At 43.3% G+C, this 22,382-nt stretch overlaps 2 protein-coding genes across 6 annotated transcripts in view; both read right to left on the bottom strand.

The window, feature by feature from the left end:
* phlpp1 (PH domain and leucine rich repeat protein phosphatase 1) overlaps nt 1–17,854 on the bottom strand; it is a 41,763-nt gene extending 23,909 nt beyond the window's left edge. The window contains exon 1 of the mRNA XM_029453589.1: nt 15,927–17,854. Within this exon, the coding sequence (XP_029309449.1) occupies nt 15,927–17,535 (1,609 nt within the window). The 5' untranslated portion in view covers nt 17,536–17,854. The remainder of the gene's footprint in view (nt 1–15,926) is intronic.
* Nucleotides 17,855–19,861: 2,007 nt separating this feature from the next.
* LOC115022162 (phosphatase and actin regulator 1-like) overlaps nt 19,862–22,382 on the bottom strand; it is a 49,970-nt gene continuing 47,449 nt past the window's right edge. For all 5 annotated transcript variants that reach the window (XM_029453064.1, XM_029453065.1, XM_029453063.1 and 2 more), the window contains one exon: nt 19,862–22,315. In XM_029453064.1, the coding sequence (XP_029308924.1) occupies nt 22,300–22,315 (16 nt within the window). In that variant the 3' untranslated portion in view covers nt 19,862–22,299. The remainder of the gene's footprint in view (nt 22,316–22,382) is intronic.

The following is a 22,382-nucleotide window of genomic DNA, read 5'->3' on the forward strand; positions in this document are numbered from 1 at the left end:
TGTCTATTGTAAGACACTGAACATCCTTTAGCTTAAACAGCTCAGTCGAGGTGATGCTTCTGCATCTCCTCTTTTACCCCGTTGTCTGCACAACTCTCAGCTGGTGATGCAGCATTAAGGATCAGGGCCAGAGAGACTTGGGTGGAGGTGGGGGGGGGGGGGGAGTAAGTTGACCATGAGACGTCCCTCTATCCCTGGAGAGAGGATAGAGTGGATAGTTAATAGTTTGATGGATGCCCTCAAGTTCTGATACCTCATGTCTCCAGGAAGGACACAATCAGACCGAAACATACACACACACACACACACACACTATATAAAACCTCCTCCCTCAGTCCAGTGAAACGCATCCTGAATCCAAATGAGGTCACAGCCTGCAATATCTTCCCCATCAAACCATTATTACCCTTTGCCCCTGGGAGGAAGGGAACTAAACAGCCCTTTGCTATTAAAGGCATTGTACAACTCCAGTTATCAGGTCAACGCATTACCATCCACCGCCTGTAGGGGCAGTGTGGGAATGCATTATTGCAAGGGGATGACCTGAAGGAGGATTTGTAGTGTGTTCTGGAATCTTCTTTCTTCTTTCTTTTTTTTACAAGAATTTGACCCACTTGCACACTCAGTTGCTCTTCTGCATTTTTTTTATGCATATCATGATTTGCGCAGTAAAGGACATTTGATGAGAAACGGATGGAAACGATGTATAAATAGGCAATCATAACTCATGCGCCCGACAGCTGGAATGAGGAACTACAATGAGAAAGGCCTCCTGAGAGGTTGATAAATGACACTGTGCCGCTATGAATTTTCACATAGATGACGTATGTGTGCCCTTAAGTAAAAAGAAACAACCGCCATCTCCATCAGCTGAACCTTCCTTCTCACCACCCGCTGCACTGTGAACATGCTTCATCTTGTAATTCAATCAATATCGACTAAAAATAGACACAGATGCAGTGGCCTGAGAGGAGAATTGCATTAGAGATGCTTAGAGTTGCAGGTGTTGGCATCAGTGTTTGAAAAAATAAAATAAAAAGAGGATTTTCCCCAGTGATTCCCTCTGTCAGTGGAAGGGTTGTATGCTGACGTACATGTGCTTCCTCTCTACTCTCCCCCTCTTCCCAGCTCTACTCCTGGTGCTGTTATGTAATGGGAGTGTGTTACGAAACCTTACATTGGAAAACACGAGTCCCCTGATCAGCCAGCTCAGAGCGCACACACACACACACACACACACACACACAAGCACAGGTTTCACTCCCTTGTTTGTGTGTGAGCGAATGAAAATGTTGTCACCGTAGTGGACAAAAGTGTCCGTGTGTTTGCTCATGCATACAATACGTGTGTGTGTGTGCGTAGTACAAATTATTTCAATACATGGGTGTAAATCTGAGCATGATTGTGAGGCTTTGAAAGTGCGCCGAGCTCCCAAATACATTATTTAGTATGTTTGTGGGTGAGCTTGGGTATAAGATAAATAATATAAATAAAAGTAGAGAAAGAGAATAATGAGGGGTCATAGTTGGGTGTTGCAGTACATGTGTGTATACTGGGAGCCATGCTGGTGTATACAAAGAGCTATAGCAAGAGACTGGGGGATGAACATAAAGAGAGATGCATAGGATGGGAAAAAATGCACCGATAGATAAATACGCGGATTAACAGACAGAAAAAGAGTTGGCTACGGGCATATCCTGTCACTTTAGGCAGAAGTGTCACGGGAGTAAAGAGCTGGATGGTGAGGTTAGCTAATCTCAGACACCTGCATGTGTCGGTATTAAGACGGCCACAAAACAGACAAAATACTTTCACACAGACACGACGTCGTCTTGTGCTGACACAATTCAAAATTTGTATATTTGTACAAGCACGCATGGACATTAAAAGAATCGTAGGACAGTTTATTGCAACCTGAGTCTTGTAGTTTTGGACATCATTCTTTAGCAATTATGATATTATGTACAAGATCTGTACACGCAACTACAGCAAGTACAATAAGGACAAAGATCAACCAAGAACGCAGTCTGTGAACTACAGAGTAATGGATGATTACAACAGACAGTTTTAGTATTAAGGCCCGGGCCGTTTGATACTTCACATTTGCTAAGAAGTATACCTTCAGTTATAAACGACACACGTAGCACAAGCGGAACTCTGAGACTTGTACTGTTCAGATTTCTCAGCATTACGAGCAGTAGATCAACCAGAACTGAAATGATTAACGTGTATGCTGTAGGAAAATAACTTGGGTGAGTATAGAAATATCAACCGATAGAAATCATGGCTAAAAATACCAAGATAAGACTGAAATGATGGCAGAATTATCCTTTAAAAAGCAAAGCCAGGCACACAGTCCTATAGTGGCAGATTCCTTCAAACAAAAGATTCTACAAGAGAAGCTGCAAAGTCCATTTATTGCGGACGAGGAAACAAGCAAGTGGTCTGAAAATACCTTGCATCGCACAGTGCCAGGATCATTTAAATGGTGATAATGCTTATCGTGTTTTTTTATAAGGTTAACAACTCAGAAAAGAATTTGATGTCTCTCTCACTTCCAGTGCGCGTCTATTATCTTGCCAGCTAAAAAGGTCAGATGTATTCTCCGTCAAACCCTCTCAAGTGTTTATGTAACGCTGTATCCATGTAGAGCCGAGTTGAAATGCACGATAAACTCGTTCAGTGTGGAAGAGGATGGCTATTCCATGTTGGGAAATAATGAATAACCAGCGGGTCATGAATGCGTGAAAAACAAATGGGAGGCTGTGCATTTCACACACACAAAATAAAAGCAAGCCTGCACACGTGTGAACTGAGTTACTGTTGTGTGATAGTAAACTAGCAGAAGAGCCCGGGTGCCCGGTTATGTAATGTGCTTCTGCCTTGCACGCACACACACACACAGGTTATGGCCGGAAAGGTTTCACCTATGTGTGTGCATATCTTAATGTGTCAGAGGGCAAGACTGAACTGAAATTTCTGGTTTTTCCTACTTATCTTTCTCCATTACCCATTCCCTAAACTGTATATGTATGTATATATATATTTAGAGTCTCACTCTCTCACACTCTCTCACCTCTCTCACTCTCAAAGTTTGAGTGATTTTTATGTCCTTGCAGGGAATCACCATGTCTAGTCCAGCTTACTTACGACATGACCTCTCTTTCCCTTTTTTCCTTTTTTAATATGTCAGCCACGGGGCCTGCTTAATTGTCTTTAGGTAGGTTGCTGCTCAGTATCTGATCATTTTCTCTGACCTCCCCAAAGAGGAAGAGAAGCGAAAAGAGAACTTCCAAAAAAAAAAAACGAGACAGATAATGCAGTACATTAATATTAGAGTCCTATTCAGCCCTCCTCTGTGTTTCACTGCTTCCTTTCCAGCCTCCAGTACTAGTACACCCATCCCCTGGCCCCACCCACAGCCCTCCACATGCCAGCGGTCCCAGCAGTGTGTCCTCAGCACAGCCTGTGCCATCACGCTCAAGGATACGCTGTTGACAGCTACGGGTCACTGCAGTCCAGGCACAGGGTGGCACACACTCATGAATGATGCAGCACTCGCCATCAGTCCTACAGCTCTCTCACTAACACATGAGAACACATAATGAGGCTTGAACACGGGCAATGCATGCACAACGGCACAAAGGCGGGCTGCGACTTGTGGCGAAGATGCAATTAAAGAAAATCCCAGAAGCCAGTAGACAACGTAAGACAACATTGTGATAGATTCTCTGCCTGGAGGAGCTTTTAAACAAGATGTGAACGGGGATAGCACATCCTCACTATGAGCTCAATTTTACTGAATCTCATTCATACTTTGAGTTTTTATGAAGCGTTGCAACTCACATTTAGTGCTGCATTAATCGATTCGTGGATCAACAGAAAATGAGCAGAGCTTGTTGTGAAGTTATTTATTAAATGGGTAATCCAGTGATTTTGTATTCTACTTACAAAAAAGTTTGGGCACAAAGAAAAAGAACGGTATGAATGGATGCAGCAGAGGCCGAGATATCCAGATTGTTTAGTTCCTCCTATGCATCCTACACGACCCATACTGCAACTTCTTTTAGATTATTTTAGGATAACATGCAGCAAACACGGGCCACTGCTAAGTATGGTAAATATCAATACTTTATTGTATTGCATTATATTTCTTTGATACTGTACTGTTTTTTATTTTTAATGGTTTACATGCAAAGATTAACAGTCAATACTTTATTTAATTTGCAAAGATATGCGTCCTCTCAGTGTATGAACCCTCTCAAAGTAGTGCTCTGACGTTGGATGTTACAGTGCAGATCCCACCGTTGCATAAAAGGTTTACTTTTAATGTATTCTTTATACTATGACAGTTTTCCTAATATATCCCATTATATCACCTTGTTTACATTGTTGCAATACATCACAATGTATTGAATCTGGCTCCCCCATAATGCAACTGCTATCTATCAACTCTACTTTATTGTTTATTTAGTATTTTATTGTCACATGCAGGGTGGTATGCACTTGAGGCTGCGCTAACAAAAAGCTTAGTGTGCTATAAGACAGGCTTTCTTTTATAAAAGTGTAGACTCAAAGCCAACATAACCACACTACTTCTCATGACAAGCAAACTTTGCTTTGTAAATTGAATTTATTTGTTTTCTTTATTTTTTACTTGGTCAAACATGGGTCTGGGAAATAGTGACTGCCATATTTCACTATTCTCTGTGATTAAATATAAACCAAAATGGAGTGAGAAGTGTCTCAAACACACACATACAGTATTATCTCATAATTGAGGACACCGGTTGCTCATCAGCAGCGTCACTGTGTCACTTCAGCCTCCGCATTCTGTCACTCAGCAGTTGCTAATGGCCTGTATACAGCAGCAGCCTGTCTCTGCAACACTCTATACAGCCTCGATAAAGAGTGCGGCGCCTTATACTGTATGGGGGGGGGGGGGGGGGCTTAAAGAAAACGAGAAACAGAAAAAGGAGCGAGGTATTGTCGTCTTAAGCACCAGTACAATAACCCCCCTCTCAGACACAGAGGTTTAGGCTTACCCACCTAGCATTCAACCCCCCTGGGAAGTGCATCAGGGGAGGGTGAAATGTGAGAGCCAGGGATGAAGGGAGAGTAGCGATAAAGGAACAGGCTGACAACACCTCCCTCTGATACCGAGGCTAAAGAGGCGAGATGACAACGGTAATTGGTAAGTCAGTGAAGGTTCGATGTCGTGTAAAAGGTTAGAGCTGAATATGTTGAAGTGTGCACGCATAGGCACGTACACAAGTTTGTGTGTGTGTGTGTGTGTGTTTATGTGTATGTCAGTGATTAATTAGCTGGCAGGGACTCCTGCCTGTTTGTCGCCCTGGGTTTCCCTGTTCATTTGTACCACTGCATTAATAATGCCTGTCGCTGATAGAAACAAAGCTGGGGCATATTGTATTCAGAACTTGCCACTCCCGATCCTTTGCTCCGTCTCTCCCCTCGTCATTCTCATGCTCATTTCAACAAGCTCACAGTCATGATTAATACCACCTGAAGTGTCTTCCTATCATATATCATATCATCATATATGATCTTTTAGTAAATCTGACAACCCGCTGAAGCTGTACAGCACCAATGTCCACAATCAGTCCCTTTCCCTGGTAGAACAAGCAGATGATACTTGATACTTGACAATGATTGACACCTTTACAAAATCACAGTTGAACATAATATATTTCATGAGCACAGTGGGGAGAGTCTCAATATTGGAATTACTTCAAACTTTATTTCAATGTCACTAGAATCAAACATGCCGTTAAAGTTGTACCTGGCTGGAACAATCAACTGAATTATCTTCTGTATTTCAGCAAAGGCCCTCCAGTAATCCTCATCTTGCTTAATTTCGGTCTGTAACAAATTTAATTAAAGAACTTAATCTTATTTTTGACCTCCAGAAATTGAGGCTTTAATGAAGACTTTGCAACAACTAACACTATCCAAGCCTGAAGGCCAGCATGGATGTCCATTATAGAAGGAGGGACATTTAAAAAAAAAAAAAAAAAGGTAAAAAAAAAAGAAGCAGAACAGAAAAAGATAATCAGGCGGCTTGTTAGTGTCGCAGCACAGGGCGAGATGTGATACTATAAAATGTGCCCATTTCTAACATAGCATAAATACAGCTCTAAAGACCCTGCCAGAGGAATTCAAACATCCATTCAGAAGGGATTCATATAATGACAGAAAGCAAAACTTAAGAGATAATAAGTAAAAAGCGCCTCTCAGACTCATCCTGCACCACTTCTTTAGCTGCTACACTGCCACCACTCCTTATACTTTGTGATGATGAAGGTTGAGTGAGTGAGTGTCAGTCAGTCCCTCACTCATGACATCTTATTAAAAATCTGTGGCCATAATAAGTGATTAGAAGCAGTAGGGTCACATGTCTAAAGGTCAAAAGGTGAAAACAATAACACGTTATGTGTCAAATCTTATCACACTTTCTCTCCTGCGCTGGAATTATCTCCAAGTGCCTATCTGCTTTTACCACACGTTCATTTTCAAACAATGTATATTGAATTATTAACATGGAAACACATCGCCTCCCGTGCAAGTATACATGTATGTGTCCTAAAAGCTGACATGTCAACTTTTGTTTTCCCCTTTGAGCAGATGTGACTTTATACACCGTGTATGCACTGAGCATGTGCTACCCATCAACAAGTAGACAGATTCCTGAGTAGAGAAAAGCAGATTTAAGTAGGCGGCCGCAACATTTTCATAGATTCGGTACAAGAATAGCAGTGGAGCGAGCAAGAGACAGGGTGAATATCAGAGCAGTGTACTGTACTATAATACCATCATGAGCGTGTGTGCGATTGGTGGGATGACTATTCTGCTGGGTGGACCGAAAACTACAGCCCGCTTGAGGCTCCTGTCTGAACTTGTTTTGCTCGTAAACAAGAATATGAAGGTGAAGTATTTGTGCCCTTTGATATCACAAACACACCAAAGCTGACACACTTTTTATTTTTTAAACCGCTAACTGCTTGGGGAAATATGCAGCGAGTTTATTCAGATTGCCAAATTGAATTTAACTTTAAAAACCGCAACTCTGTAACAACGCACGCTGTTGGTTGCAGTTTGCCAACGACTTGGGCCCAGCTGATTCCAGTCCAGTGATTTATCCGTCATAATGCTTTAAGCACGATGACAGGAAACGAGCAGTGTGTGGTGACAATGACATAATTTGTAACGCTGATTGGAATTATTCACAACTAATCCACAATAGAAAAGGCAGTCAAACCACTTCCAATTTCCAAGTTTTCCCTGAGGGTAGACCACAGAAGCACATTGTTGTTATTGTTTGTACTTAACCTCTAATGCCATTCATTATCAGAGGCTATGAAGGGCTCTCGTAGCTTAGCTAAATCTGGCAACGAGCCACTGGGAGGTTGCAGGCATCCTCGTTGTTCTGGGAGACTTCATATTAAAAGGCTGCCATGTTGTGGCATTCCTTTGAAGGTGAAAGTAATAAGCAGATTCATACGAGGGAAGAGCAAAAGCAATAATAAAAGGTAAACAGTGACTTTTATTATTTCTCTCAATCCATGAAGTATTAAAAATACATCTGATGGCCAGCGGTTGCCTTGAGGTAATTGAGAAGGATGTTGTCCATAAAAAGACAGCAGCTACAGAGTCAGTTGTTCTTTAATCCCAAAGAAGGACAGGCCACAAAGTAATCAGACCCCAGATCTGTGGTTAAAGCTACAATCAGTCCGGTTGAGAGCCGAGAGAAAGGAGGGAGAGAGGGAGAGAGGGAGAGAGAGTGAGAGAGGGAGGGAGGCTTTCACACGAGCAGAGTGAAGGGAGGGAGAGAAAGAATTAAAGGGCCGCTCTCTCCAGATGATGCACAGGGACAGGACGAATGAATGAATGAGATTGTGATGTTGTTGCACATTCCCCTGGACCCACGTGCTCACTTTTTCTCTTTCTTCTCCTTCTCCCCCCCCTCCCTCCTTTCCTTTTGTTTTGTTTAAAATTTAACAAGGTCTGGAACAGTGGAGGGCTGAAGCGGGCATCCGGGGTGTTTTGGCCCAGCTTCATGTCACATGCAGGGGCCATGTGAACACAGTGGCACAGAGAAGGGGGGGGGGGAAGAGAGAGAGAGAGAGAGAGAGAGAGAGAGAGAGAGAGAGAGAGGGGGGAAAAGAGAGAGAGGGAGAGGGGGGGGAGAGAGAGAGAGAGAGAGGGGGGGGGGAAGAGAGAGGGGGGGAAAAGAGAGAGAGAGAGAAAAAAAAAAAAGAAGAACTAAAGAGGGGAAGTCTTTCCCCATTTCCCATTCCCTCTGGTTAGAGCTGGAAAAGAACTGGGTGGTAGCCGAGTGGGGAGTGAGAGTTAATAAAACAACTGTATTTACGAGAGAGACACACACCGCAAAGGAAACAGGATAAGACTGACTTAAAGACTGAGCATGTGCAAGATAAAACAGAATAAAATGCAAGGGAGGACAAGGGGAGAGAAAGTGGGATGTAACTTCCTGGTGCAGCAGGTGACAACTCCACTATTTTTTTTTCAGGGCCCGGCCTGCTAACAGCAAGAGAGAAGCAAAGTGTCTCTCCGGGCTGAAAATTGGACTTTTAGTTTCACAAATCTCAGCCCTTACACCTACCCATTTACATTTATTAACATGTGTCATTTTGTGCAATCGAATATAAGGATCCTGTAATAAATCCTATGTTTACGAAGATTAGAATTTTGTTTTTGAGAAGTGTTACTTTTTGGACTTGAATAGAAATACCTCTCGGTACAATGCGATCCAATGCACCGTGGTGGAAGGTAGATTTACTCAAGTGCCACACGTACGAACAGTTCTGAGGTCGTCGTACTTGAGATTTCCAGTTTTTGCTACTTTATAGACTTTTTTTTCTATTTACACATCCAGCAGATACGGGGCAACATTAGCATTGGAGTCATGTCTCTGGCTGCCTGATGAATGGAAGCCCAATATTCACTCTCATTTTAGCCCAGTTTCATATCCTGAGGGAGATATCCGTCTCGTTAGCTGCTAAATGCTCCACTGTGTTCATCAGCTGGTTGCTTAAATTGTCTGTCTGCTGTTTGGTGCCGAGCAGGTAGCGTACAATAGGTTTCTTTGGAGCATATTTACACCATGCTCACTGCGCACGAAAGCAGTGAGAGCGAGAACCAAAACAATGAGCTGGCAGACGTTACAACACTCTGTATAGCTGTGGGGAATCGGAGTTGGGCGATAGTTATGTGGGTTCATCACTACGAGCGACAAGTGATTTGTTATTCAAACGATGATTTTTTTGCATTAGGCTGCACAGATGGACCAATTAAACTCAAGAGCAACATGATGGTTAAAAGGTAGTTCACATTTGGAATTGAAGTGTGTGTGTGTGGTGGATATTCTACTAGGATCAAAGTATGGTACCTGTGCATTAACCACAGTTGCTGTTGTACAGTACGTAACATCTATGGGATCGTGGCAGTCTCTCTCAGTTGCCAATAAGGAAGAATCATTCTTATGCTCCAGCATTTTTGGAGAGAGATGAACTTTAAACTAGGTCATTTCACATCAACAACTCTGCCTCTTTCTATTGGCGCAGAGTTCACAGAAACGAGCTCAGCTCCACCCAAACACACCTTATCTAGCGGTGTCCAGATGACACAAACAAAGATTCGGGGACGGCTTGGTCGCACTCTGAATTCCTCTCACACAACACTATTTACTTAGCACTCCATCTACTCAGCCTTTTGTTTCTGCAGCGCAGGAAGGGGCTCTGTGAAAACAGATCCTTACGTACTAAATGTGTGTTAAAGAAAATTCCTTTCTTGATAAATTAGAATTTTAAAAACACAACGCAAATGTGGAGACTCGGGCTTTGTAAAACAAATCAGTGTAAGCACCACTGGAGTGGTGGCATTTAAAAATCTCCCAACCAGGAACTGACACAGTTCTGTCCTGTACACTCGCAGGCAAGCAGGCTGTGTGTTCCCTAATCGGAATTTTTGGGCCTCTTTAATGCTGAGAGTTGCAGATGTTGTCTGGTATTAGGCTGTGCTGCTGCTGATCAAAGCTGCAGAGAGTGAGCCCCTGCTGGCCTGCCTCTAATCCCCCCCTCATGCATGTGGTCAGGGAAGGGACTGGTGCTCAACTCGGGGACAGTCGGCCTCCTCCGTGACCCCACTCCGGGGGGAACCTTTTCACTGCCTTTGCTCGTGAACACCACCTACTGCAACCCTCCAAGGTTTCTGGGGAGCATTTGGCAAATGCTGTTTGACAGATGCTGAGAGGCAGGGCTGCACCCTTAAGGAAGCCCACTGCCCTTCCCTATCTCAGAATGTGCCGGCAAGCACGCATGAGAGACATATCAGCATGACATTGTTCAGCCTAGATTTAGCTGCTTACCACAAAGCAATGAGAATTTGAAATGCAAACCCCCTCGGTTTCTTATTTCCACAGGGGGCACGAACTAAACACAACTGTACACCAAAGCATGCGCATTCACACGGAGAAGACCGCGAGCAGAGCGCTAGACCTGCTAGAAATAATGACCTGAGCCGTTAGTTCTTTGCCTTTTATTAATATTTCTTTTAGAGACAATTACGAGGGTGACCAGTAATTCTTGGAGTGAAAAGCAATAAGCTAGGGAGAGATAAAGAGATACGGGAAGATAAATGGAAGCTGTCAGATGGTGTGAGGGAGGAGGAGATGCGAGGAAAGATAGCGAGAGGAGAGGGAGGGGGATCGATCATGAGAGAAATTGAGAGAGGGAGGAAGATTTGAGGCGAGAGGAGAGGAGGGTGGGAGGATGTCAGCCAAGAAGGCAATCTATATTAGACAGCAAACAGTTCCCCTGGCTTTAACTGCTACAAGCTGACACCACCATCCTCTCAATGTCTGCCTCAGCAGACACACACATGTGAATCCTTTGCCGACACACACACACACATCCAGCTCCACTTCTGAGGCCTTATGACCATGTCTACATGTGTGGCTCGCACGTGAAGAGACATGAAATACATAAACCTATTCTTTGATCGTTTGCTTTTTTTAGACAGTAGCGTAGTGAACGAAGAAAAAGAAAAAAAAACTCAGAGCACACGACACATGAGTATTGGATTTGAGCTCTGGAACGTGTGAAATCTGATTACACAATTACATAATGACTCAGCAATAGGCCATTTAGAAAGACCATTAGCTCTCAGGCGAGGACATGGATGTGAGAAAAGATGAGGCAGCCGAGTGCCTCACTGCTGCAGAGTGTTTGCATACATGATGCTGTAGTTTTGTTCAACTAAGCTACTTTGTTTTTAGATTCAAGTGAAATCGACACTTTAATATTGCAATTCATAAATCCCGGGGAGGCCAGTAACACATCATTTGAATAGCAAAATTCATTCAAACTAAGCCACTAGGAGGAAACTCCATATTGATATCAGGATAACCAGCGACCGATCATAAGAAACAAAGACAAAAAGTGTGCAGGCTGTTCTCCTTCTGCCTTTAAAAAATGTTTTCATTAGAGATGCGAGTGTGAGTGTGGGAGCAATCTGGCATACTGACTGTACGAAGAAAGCAACGTGGCACAGACGAGACGTGAGTGAGCGCTTCTCTGCTTAATAGTTGCCACAGCCTGCTGGAGAAAGTTGGGAGCTTCATTAAGCCCTTAAACCCTGCAGAGTCCTTTAAAGGCATCACGTGACCAGTCGCTGCCTCCTCGGAGAGGGCCCGGGGTAAGAGTGGAAACATACAGTCCTGAGTTGAGATTCCCTTGAAGCTTTTAGAGTAATTGAACCATCCATTCTCTTCTTAAAATGTTAATATCATGTCAGAACGACTGAGAATTTTCTCTGGTTGTAAAAAAGAAAAAAGAAAAAAGAAAAGTGCTTTAATTTTAACTATTGATTAAAACTTCTATTTCGGTAACAATTTTAAAAAGCAAAGACATGTGTATTGCAGTTTTATATTATTATGATGTCATTTGACAATACTGATATTACGTTTGTATTATTTTAATTCCACTTCCTGTTCTCTAGGGAGAATTGAAACGAGATATCATGTATAGAAAAGACACACACAAAAAAAAAGTAAGCAAGAAGTGAAACAGTAAGAATATATAAATAAATCAAGCACACATTTAAAAAGGAATATTTCTTTCTTCCAAGTCTCAATATGAACACACTGTTTTGGTCCTTTAAAAGATGCTGCAGAGTTAAGCCAGGGGATGACATAAATGCAGAATCTGTGCACTGTTAGCCTCAGAAACCCGAAGCAATAAAACAGTAAGTTGTTATTCAAATTGTGTAAATAAGCAACTCAGTACAAGTGAGGCAATAAGCATGAAATCACAATTTGTTTTGAGAATTATTGCAGGGAAAACGTTATAGGCTATTAAAAACAGGTAATAAAAAAGGTGCCCTACTGTACATGTTATTTTAAGAAACTGGAGAAATGACTCCCATTACTAACCGTGAAACATTTGTGATACAACAACTTTTACCAAATCATTACCATGAATGTGCAAAGCTGTAAGCGGGTGCATTCAACACTTGTTTTGTTAAAGCGGAGCCATTATCTGCAACATTCCATTAGATATCTCTGCTTTTATTAGTTCTGCACGAACAATTCTTCCTGCCAAGTTCACCTTTGCTGGCAGATACTAAAAAAAAAACCAACATGGGAATTACCTGACAATTGGATACAGCATGCTGAACCTTGACTTTGTCTCACAGAAGCGTAGCTGAAAGAGACTTAATACTTTGACAGTTTCCATGCCAGTATACGCCAGTAGAAATTAAAAAAGGCCCAATCTTAACACCACTTTAGATTTACATGGAACTGCTTTTAAAACTACACTTCTCAACTTTAACAGGGTAAGTAGAAAGCTCACAAGAAGCAATGGGTATGCTGAAGTGCATGGATGAGAGAGTATGTCAAGCTAAGGAGGCTAATGAATCTAAATAATTTAGTGTGCTGCTTTGGTTTGGTTAAGAACTCTGGGTCCTCTGCCTCTAGGGAACCCCTGTGCCACTGTGTGTTAGGGTTCAGTATGCCATTTCCTCTTCTTGCAAGTCTACATGCGCACACACACACAACACTACTACTACCTCTGGGTAAGGGACCAGAGCCATCCAAGCAGGGGGCAGCTTCATTACTTGGGAGTTGAGGATCTCCTGTCCGCTGAGCAGACTTCACATTACTGAGTGACACTAACCTGTGCCCTACACTTTTAGCTGAATGGGCAATTAAATCAAGGCTCTGACTGAAGTGTACAGTTGAAAATAAATCTGTTAAACCCAACTCTCTTGAGGAAGTGTATTTGTATTTACCGCTCAGCAACAGAATGTATTGATTATACGAGTCTGTGTATGTTTTTTTTTTTTACTCTTTTTCCCTTGTACTCAAACTCTAATAAAGCTGGCTAGGCATTACAAGAGGCTCCTGTGTGGGCAGCTCTGAAAGGATCACTCGTCCGCCTGCCAAAGAGGACAGCGGCCCTTTGATCTAGGCAGCCTTCTGTACATGTGCATGTGTATGTGTGCATGTTTGTGTGTCTAGCAGGGCGAAGTGAGTTCTCTCATCTGGCCACTGCAGAGTCTATGCACTCAAACCATGACCTGAACCCTTTAAAGTCAAACTGGCCTCTGCATTGTCCAAAGGATCAAGCAAAAGGCACCCTGGCAACTCTTTTGCGACTTAACAGCCTCTTCCCATCATTCGCCTGCTTCCCCAATCATGCTGAGTACCTCTCCTGTCTATCTTATAAAAAATTTAAAAAGGTACAGTACAGTTTACTGGCTGCTCATGTACTTAATATCTAGGGTTATATATAGCATTAAAATTGCACAGTGCTCTTATTGAGCGACTGAACAATAAAACAGTTTAGATACTGAACTTCCTGTATCAAAGGCCGCTTTGCATGCACAGGCATGCAGACAAAAAGGCCCTTAGTGTGACTGAGGTCTACAGTTGTGGCAGCTGCGCCTGAGAGGCAGCCAGCAAGTCAGCTGAGACTGGCCCCATCTCCACTATCTAGGCAGGACAACCATTCAAAGTCAGCGCAACATGCGTCAGTGCGGTATCCCCTCGTACACCCCGTCCCCCCCCCCGCAACCCCCTTGCTCCACTTCCTCCTCAGCAGACATGCCTGACATTCTAGACGAGCCAGCGTACATTCCTCACATGCTTCCATCGTGTAAGGAAGGGGCGGAAGAGCAGGCCAGACATGTCACAAGTCAGCACTGCTCTTTCCAGTGCACGCATCTGTGTGTGTGCATGAAAGTGCTCTTCTGTGTCCTTCTCTGTGTGATTGAGAATTAGGCCTTTTGTGCGGACTGAGTGTTGCGTAGTGTTGGGGAGGGGGGTTACTGGAAAGAGAGCTCAGGTGACCACAGTTAAGCTGTCTCACATGGGATGTGGCAGCGTCGCCCTCAGAGCAGCATCAGGGCTACTATTGCCCGCTTTTAGCGGCTGCTGCTACTGCTGGTTGAGCTCAGCTGACTGCAAAAGGCTCAGGTAGTTTTTTCCCTAAATTGCACATCCATCCACATAAGCCCCAGTGTGCAAGCTCATGCAGCCTGCCATATGATGCTATCTAAATGAAAATCATTCTACCTCAAGCAAGCCAGTCCTCAAGAGCACAAAAGGGCACGATGCGCATGTGACTGCAAACGTGAACGGGAGTATATGTTGCCACTTTCAGATTCGTATCGAGTGACCTCTGGTTCAACAGCCTCTCGGGATAGGAAGCGAGAGACTCTTTTTCATACTTCAGACCCAACAAACACTTTCTCCTCGACTGTCCTCACCAGATACTCAGTTTCACCCTCCCACATCACAATCCTCAGCGGCGACAGCAATAGCAGCAATTGCTGGAGGCAGTGGCACGGCGAAGAAAAGGGCTTCCTGAGCTTTGGAGGAGCACGTTAACCCAGCTTGGCAGGCAGTTAGTTAGTGTGACAGTAGCCACGCTGGATGCCAATAGCACAGGCACTGTGCAGCATCTCAATGACCAGAATTCACTGGGTACACAGAGAGGGTTTATGGTGCTCCCAGCCATACCGCTCCCACCCCTACTCTCCATCCAACCACAAAGGCATTCAGCCTTTTCATTAGGATGATAATGGGGCAAAAGCCGGAAAGGGCCCCATGTCTGAGCACCATAAGTTGTGGTGATGGCTTTGTGGCGATGTCATGCGTGTCCATGGGAGCACAGTGTGCTGCTACGGTCCGACAAAGACAGTTCAGGACAGAAGAAACAGAAAATAGACCTGAAAATTTAAAGGAGGTCCCTGAGGCAAGGTCGAGCCGGCAAAGCAGCAGCCTTTGGAACATGACCTCACTCTGACCCATTCATGCCACCACACAATTAAACCTGCACATGGTAAACCGTCACTGGGAAGCACACTTAGGCTTTTAATAATAACCCTTGGAAATTGCCTTCGCAGTTATCAGCAAAAGGTCTTGTGCTGCACTCACCTTGCCTGAAAGCATTCAATTTGTGTGGCAACAATATCAGGAACATGCCGGCCTGTTCTTTTCAGTCCTACGAGAATTTGAAACATTAAGATTCTGAGCTCATGCCACTAACCATGTGCACCCACCGCTTGGTCAGCGTTCAAACTAAAAGAAAAGCATGCTCTACCCTCCTGTGAAAAAAAAAAAAAAAGAAAAACTATATTCTGTCTCAGCAAAAAAAAAAAAAGATAAACTGTTGCTTTGCTCTACAATGTCAGAATGTGCACCTGCAGGTTTGCACCTGCCTCATTTTGTGATACAGGTTTCCAACCTGCTACAAGCAACACTAAAAAGGTCTGCTGTCCAAACTACGTAGTGTGCAACAGAGAAGGCCTCAACAAGTCCCAGAATGAGCAGAGACCTTATTATGAGAGAATGTGATAATATCTGAACACATCATTTCACGTACCTGCATAGAAACGTAACAAGGAGCCAATTTCCGTGTTAAGCCCTTCCTCTTGAACTCTCCACGGGTCCTTAAATCCAAGCTTAAAGAGAAAGTCATTCTGGATCTGCAGAGGCCTCTCATCTGGGCTAAGCCTCCTGACAGCCTCTCCATGCAGCTGAACATACAGTGTGGGGCTGGAATCACCATTGTGGTCTGCCGTCAGCCCTGATTTTACAGCACCATGGCCGGTGTCCGGATCTTGGATATCAGGTGTATTACCTGTAGAACAGGCTCTTGACAATGAGCCGGCGCTACTGCTGGGTGGCAGGCTGCCCAGACTGTGTGGGTTGAGTCTGCTATCTGGTCCCATATTGTTTGTCATGTCGTTTAAATGTTTGTAGTTGGCAGTGACAGCGCTGATTCCGTTAGTGTGATGTTGTGAGATGGGGTCCATGCTGGTGCTCGACGCGGGACAGTCGAGGTCCAGTTCGTCCGAGGAGCTGCCGTACATGTCGTGGCCCTCTGTGGCACTATCGAACGAGGGGCTGAGGATGGATGCGTCTGTGCCCAGGACCATGTCATCGCTGAGGGAGTCCCTGTGCTCGCTGAGCCTGGCCCCGGAGCTCAGGTCATCAAATGCACTGCTCTCCACATCTGAGCCAGAATTTAGTCCATAGCTGTCCAAACAGTTCCTGTGCTCAGAGTCGTCATCATTGGGGGTATCCATGTTAGAGTTGGAATTTAAATCTGACAGTGAACAGGCTATGTTGTCTTGTGACTCTGATTCTGGGGTGAAAAGTTTTCCATCAACGTCCTGTTGCTTTTGCCTCTCATTTGCATTCTCCATGAGCAGCAGTTTCAACCTGTCACTTGGATGGCCACTTAATTCTGTGGATTCCAGGGGAGTCAGGTGGTTGCATTTCATACTGGAGTCTTCATTCACCTTGCATGGGTTATCGTTATATTCATACTTCACATTGCAGTTGCCATTTTGGTCAGTCTTGGGGTTATCTTTACAAAAAATGCGCATGACAGAGCTTGACTTACTGCAGAGTTTACTCAGACGTAGTGCGACCTCGCCGGCTGTGGTGTCCATAGTGCAAAGAACCGGCCTGGGATATGAGGTCGTCAGTCTGTCGTGGACATGTATAGAGCCCCGGTGGAGATCTGCTCTCACCCACTCGCGATCTGGCGGCTGCATCTGCATGTTCTGCCGGTGCTTCAGTAGAGTCTTCCGATCCAGACTCCGAGTATGTAAAGACGCAGAGGACAGGGCCGAGTTCATCTTGGCGCCGCAGGCGGCGGTGACAGCTGAGGTGGCGGTGGCTGCAGCTGCGGCGGAGAGGTTCCTCTTCAAGCGCCTCCGTCTCAACAGGAGAGAGCTGGAGTGATTGGATGAGCCCCGGCCGTTAGACGCCACAGTTCGGTTTGACGCACTAGATCCCGCTGAAGAGGCGGAATGAGAAAAGCTATTCCCGTTCTTTGCCTCTACGCGGGAGGGTGCCAAATGTCCACCGCCATCATCCGCTGGAGTCCCCCGGGCGACATACAGTCCGCTGGGCTTCTTCATTAACTTGGTCGCGCCTCCATCCGACGCACCATCCTCAGCGACAGCCTGCACACTTTCCATCTCTGCCAATGAAAAGTCCCCCTCTCTAAATAAATAACGGTGCGCACTTGGTTACACCTACAACGTCTACATTTAAAAGCCTTAAAAAGCGTGCCCACCGTGGTAAATATCCGCCAACTGGGCGGTGTTGCTGACTTATTCCACTAGTAGTCATTCACTTCTTGCCTTCCTTTCCCTGTCGGCGTGTCCTCCGCTGCTCCAAAAAAAACATTTTACCGATTAAATTCGCTTTGGAAGAGGTTGGGCGCGCGGGGACAGATCAGGGCGGAGACGTGACTGTGCGTCCCATTTGGACCAAAATACAGTGCTAGAATATGAAATGAACGTCGGCCGACCTCCTACGCAAATACTGACTGATATATATTCATGAGGAGGACACAAGATGGGGTCGCTAACAACAACGCAGTGGATTGTGGGAAGTGTATTGTGCCAGAAAGCACCCTACTGTCGCCGCTCCAGGGAAGAAATTATGTCATGAATACATTTCCCATGAAGCTTTTCTTCAGTTTCAGTCAAGTGAGGCGGTGAACAGATGAGGGGCGTAAACATAGCTCGTATAAAATGTTTGGTGTGCGGCTTCAGAAGTGAGTCCTCTTATCTGCTGTAGCGTTATCTATGTCGGCTACCCTTGTAGAAAACTAAACTACCGTATCACTCAATGTAGTTACGTGGAACTACCGCATACGCAGCAACATGTTATCAACTGTTGAATCTGAGAGAAAAACGTTGAAGTCACAAGAAGTGTCACACTGTTATTTCCCTTTAATACAATTCTGAAGCATGGAAATATGAAACATCACTGTATGTCTATTTATTTTAGACTAGTGGTGACGAGGCAAATAACTTCAGCACCATCTCATCAGGACGCCATTTCACAAGGACATACAGCCCGACTCAGTGTACTCTACATGCTCTTATTCTATTGTGTTTCTCGCCATCTAGTGGAGCACACCGCAAAGCTTGACCGAAACTTTTTTTGTGTGTGTTCCTGTTGAGGACGCAGCGACCCTGCGAGGAAGACCGGTGGTTGCAGTTTTTTTTTCCAGGTCACCCATTTTCTAAATTCGTTCAAGCCAAAGTTTTTTTTTTTTACTATTATTAGACGTGTAAATCTAATTGTGAAATGCATAAAAGGTTTGCATATAAAGCATTTACATTCCAGAACATTTGGACTTATGAGAAAATGCTGCAACTTTTGCAAATATGTTGCATTAAGTCTTTATTCTAAACTATCTAAAACTAGAAACAAATAGCCAATATCTTGTATTCTGGTACCGTGAAAGGTTTGTTCAAATAAGCTAATGCGTATAAACACAACAATGAAAACAGACCTATAATTTCATCGCTAATAGGTTGAGACACACATAGAAAAAGATTGTTCTATAAATCTATAGCTTAAAAATACAAATATAATCAAGTCTCTGATGACACCTTGTCAACCCTTTTGAAGCATTTAGGCTGCCGAGTATCATCATTTCAGTCTGCTCTTGTTCCCCAACTTAAATAAAAATGCATGTTCCAATTTCAAACCCGGGTCAGCCTCAGATATTCTAGGTGAATTCAGTGTTAAAATGTGACATTTTAATGAATGGAAGGCCTGCAGAGAATAATAGGAGCCATTAAAGTGTTACCCTCTCTCAAAAGAGAATGTGAATTGTGAAGTATGTCTTATAACAATTCTCACATTCCCATATGTACGTATTTAGCTTGTTGTAATCATTCCTCTGCTTCATGCTGGTCATTGATGCCCGTATGCACTTCCAATATACATATGGGCACCTGATTATCATTTGAAGACAAACTTGAAAAATAGTAAACATCTTTAAAAGATGGGAAGATAAGGAATGTCAAACATCAACATCCTATAACGTCAGAGCAGGCACAGACAACGCCCTGCTCAACTATAAATCTATTTTTTCGTATTACATCTGGGTCATTTATTTATTAATGTGTCACTTATTTGCAGTCGGTGTCAGATCTCCCTCTCGGTTGAAAATGGGACAGTATGTGTGTGGGCCACAATATGCTTTCATAATTAGTTCCATCGCAGTCTGAGACAGAATGATTTTCACCTGAACCGGTCATTATCTAAATACAAATTTGTTATGAAGTGCAGTGAGAGTAATAAATGTAAAATAAAGTAAAATGGAGAATAAAGTACTGAATCTACAAGGGCATAAAATGTGTGAAGCAAGCCTGCAAATACATTTTGGGGACATTTGAGAATAAGCTTGGACGCAGTTGAGTGTTAAAGTGGTGCCAATACTGTATGATAACCTCTATGGCAAAAAAAAAAAAAAAAAAAAGATCATTCAGACAATCCAAATGCATTCAGAGATGGAATTTAATTGGCATGATGTATCCTTTACATGGTATTCTGTATTTCAAAACTGAAAAAAAAAGGAACACTTTCAAATTCGTTCAGTTGCTCCACCAACATGTAAAAGGAAACAGATTATTGCTGAATTCATGTTCCTTGATTCCAGCAAAATGTAAAAAAAACCTCATGCTCAGGCCGGCAGCTCAGGTTTGTTTTCTTAGAGCTGAAATGAGAAGTGGAGCGCATTTGTGTAAATAAATTCCTTTGTTTAATGCTCTATTGTACTGAACCTATGGTTGGAAAATTTCAAATAATGGCATGATGCTGGAATCATACAGAAGCTGGTTCTAACACAGATATACCTCCTATTTCAAAGTCTCTGAGTTTAGATGACCCAATGAATGTTTGATTTTAAAAAAGAAGCATTGTGATATGAGTAGTGAGTCCTGATTCCAAAGATAACCTGCTCCAAAACTAACAAAACATCTACCGTTTCACATAAAAACCATGAAGTGCAAAACAATTTTTATGTTCCCCAGGTTTTATTGGGTCATCTATCCATCACTGGTCGAGACCTTGAAAATAAGGGAGAACACATTTTCATTTGCAGACAGATGCATTATAGTAGGCGGCCAACAGCCCTTTCACCTCTACTACCTTTCTTCATCTGACAAACAAGAATTTCATATTGCAACTTTAAAAGTAATACAGTAAAAAATAAAAATATTCTGTGTACATAAAGCTTATGAGCATTGGAATACTGGTGTAGGATCAGTGATCAGGTAACAAGACGGTAAAAGTGAAGAGACAAAATGGTCACAGATCAGATATCCATCAATATTTTACACACTTGGGCCCTGACCTTAAAAACAGTGACCATCGTAAAGCCAAACTCTTAACAGTGCAAAGAATTTTGCAATAAAAATTTAAAAATCCTGACGACTCGATGAGTTCACGAATACCTGTACTTGTGTTTCAAAATTGTAGAGTGCATCATCGTGTTCAATTGTAGGCTTCAGACTGAACCAAATCTTGTCCGAATGTGTTGCAGATGCAGGTTTTTTTTTTTTTGGTGGCTTAAGTTAAAATGCAGAAAAAAGGTCCTCCTGAATAAAGCCTTCCTAAAAGTAAGTATAAAAGAAAAATTAAACCCTGAAGTGAGGCGTAGTGTATAAGCACAGTAAAAACAAATAGTGGGGAGTACACCTGCAGTTTAACCGTTTCTCGACAAACAACGGATATTGCTTGGTCAAAAGCGTACGATGACACGAGTAGAAAAGTAAAATGTACAATACAATGCACATCATGACCAAAGACCGTTAAAACACACTGCTGCAAACACAAAACATGTAAGTCATAATAACGACGTGGTGAGCCGGCACTTTGTACTCCGTTTCAAATCCAAAGAGCTGGGACATGTAAAAACATGGACATTAATCATTTAAGTGCCTCTATCAAAAACAATTAGGAACTGAAAAAAATTATATATAAAACAGATAATTGTGGCACTCACTGGAACCAGAATAAATCTGCCAGCTGCAATTTTTACATTAAATTTATATATGATTGTGACTTGGTCAAGCATGATTCTACTTTAAATGTAACTTGCCTTCTTTAGTATAAACAAAATGTACATTTGGAGAGAGTGCGGGCATTTGTCCAAACTCTCAAAATTCACAGTTAGCAATTAGATGTCAACATTGTTGGTACAGTGAGAATTGCACATATGAGGGAAGAACAGAAGTCATGACTACATAGTAATGACACAGAGGGGACTCTAGGGGGTGCTATAGCCTAGGAGAAGCAGAAGAAGGAAAAAGAAAAATATTGCACATGATTCTCATGTTGGACCCCTCTCTCCCTTCTGTGTGTCTTTCTAAGCCGTTTACAAAGTCCCAGCAGGTGCAGTAAAGATGGATCTCCTGCTGGTGTAGTGAGCTCAGAACAACCAACCCTGCATCCTCGCACAGCGCTGTCCACAAGGGCTAGAGGGGTCCGGAGTGACAGCAGAATAAAGAAGAGGGATAAAAACATGTCCACTGAGACAAGTCCACTGGTGTTATTGATCAACCAAGGTACAGTTTCCCTCAGTAGATGGCGAAAGTGTCAATCAATTGCAAACAGAAAACTCTCCCGCTGTCCAATCGCCACAGAACTGAGCGCCTTGCCTGAGAGCTCAGCAGAGAGGTTGAAGAGACAGTCGAGCAAATTCCATAGAGGGGCGAAGTGAATCAACTGGAGTCATTATGTGCTACTACAGTGGATGGAGTAGTGGGTGTCTGCATCTTGGAGCGTAGTACCAACTCAGTTGCGTGGGTCTTGAAAAAGGCATTTCAGAAGACATGGCCTTATTGTAGAAACGGGCACCATTTTACTGTCCAGCACTTAAGGTTCTCAGTGGAGGAGAGCGCCGGTCCGGCATTGCTCAAGACAGTGATGGTCTACTATGGTCTGTGAAACCTAAAGAGATGGGCATAGAAGAAAAAGAGTTGTGTCAAACATTTCATCTCTTAGCTGCACTGTGCAG

Source organism: Cottoperca gobio, chromosome 17 (genome assembly GCF_900634415.1).
Source record: "Cottoperca gobio chromosome 17, fCotGob3.1, whole genome shotgun sequence".
Taxonomy (NCBI): Eukaryota; Metazoa; Chordata; class Actinopteri; order Perciformes; family Bovichtidae; genus Cottoperca; species Cottoperca gobio.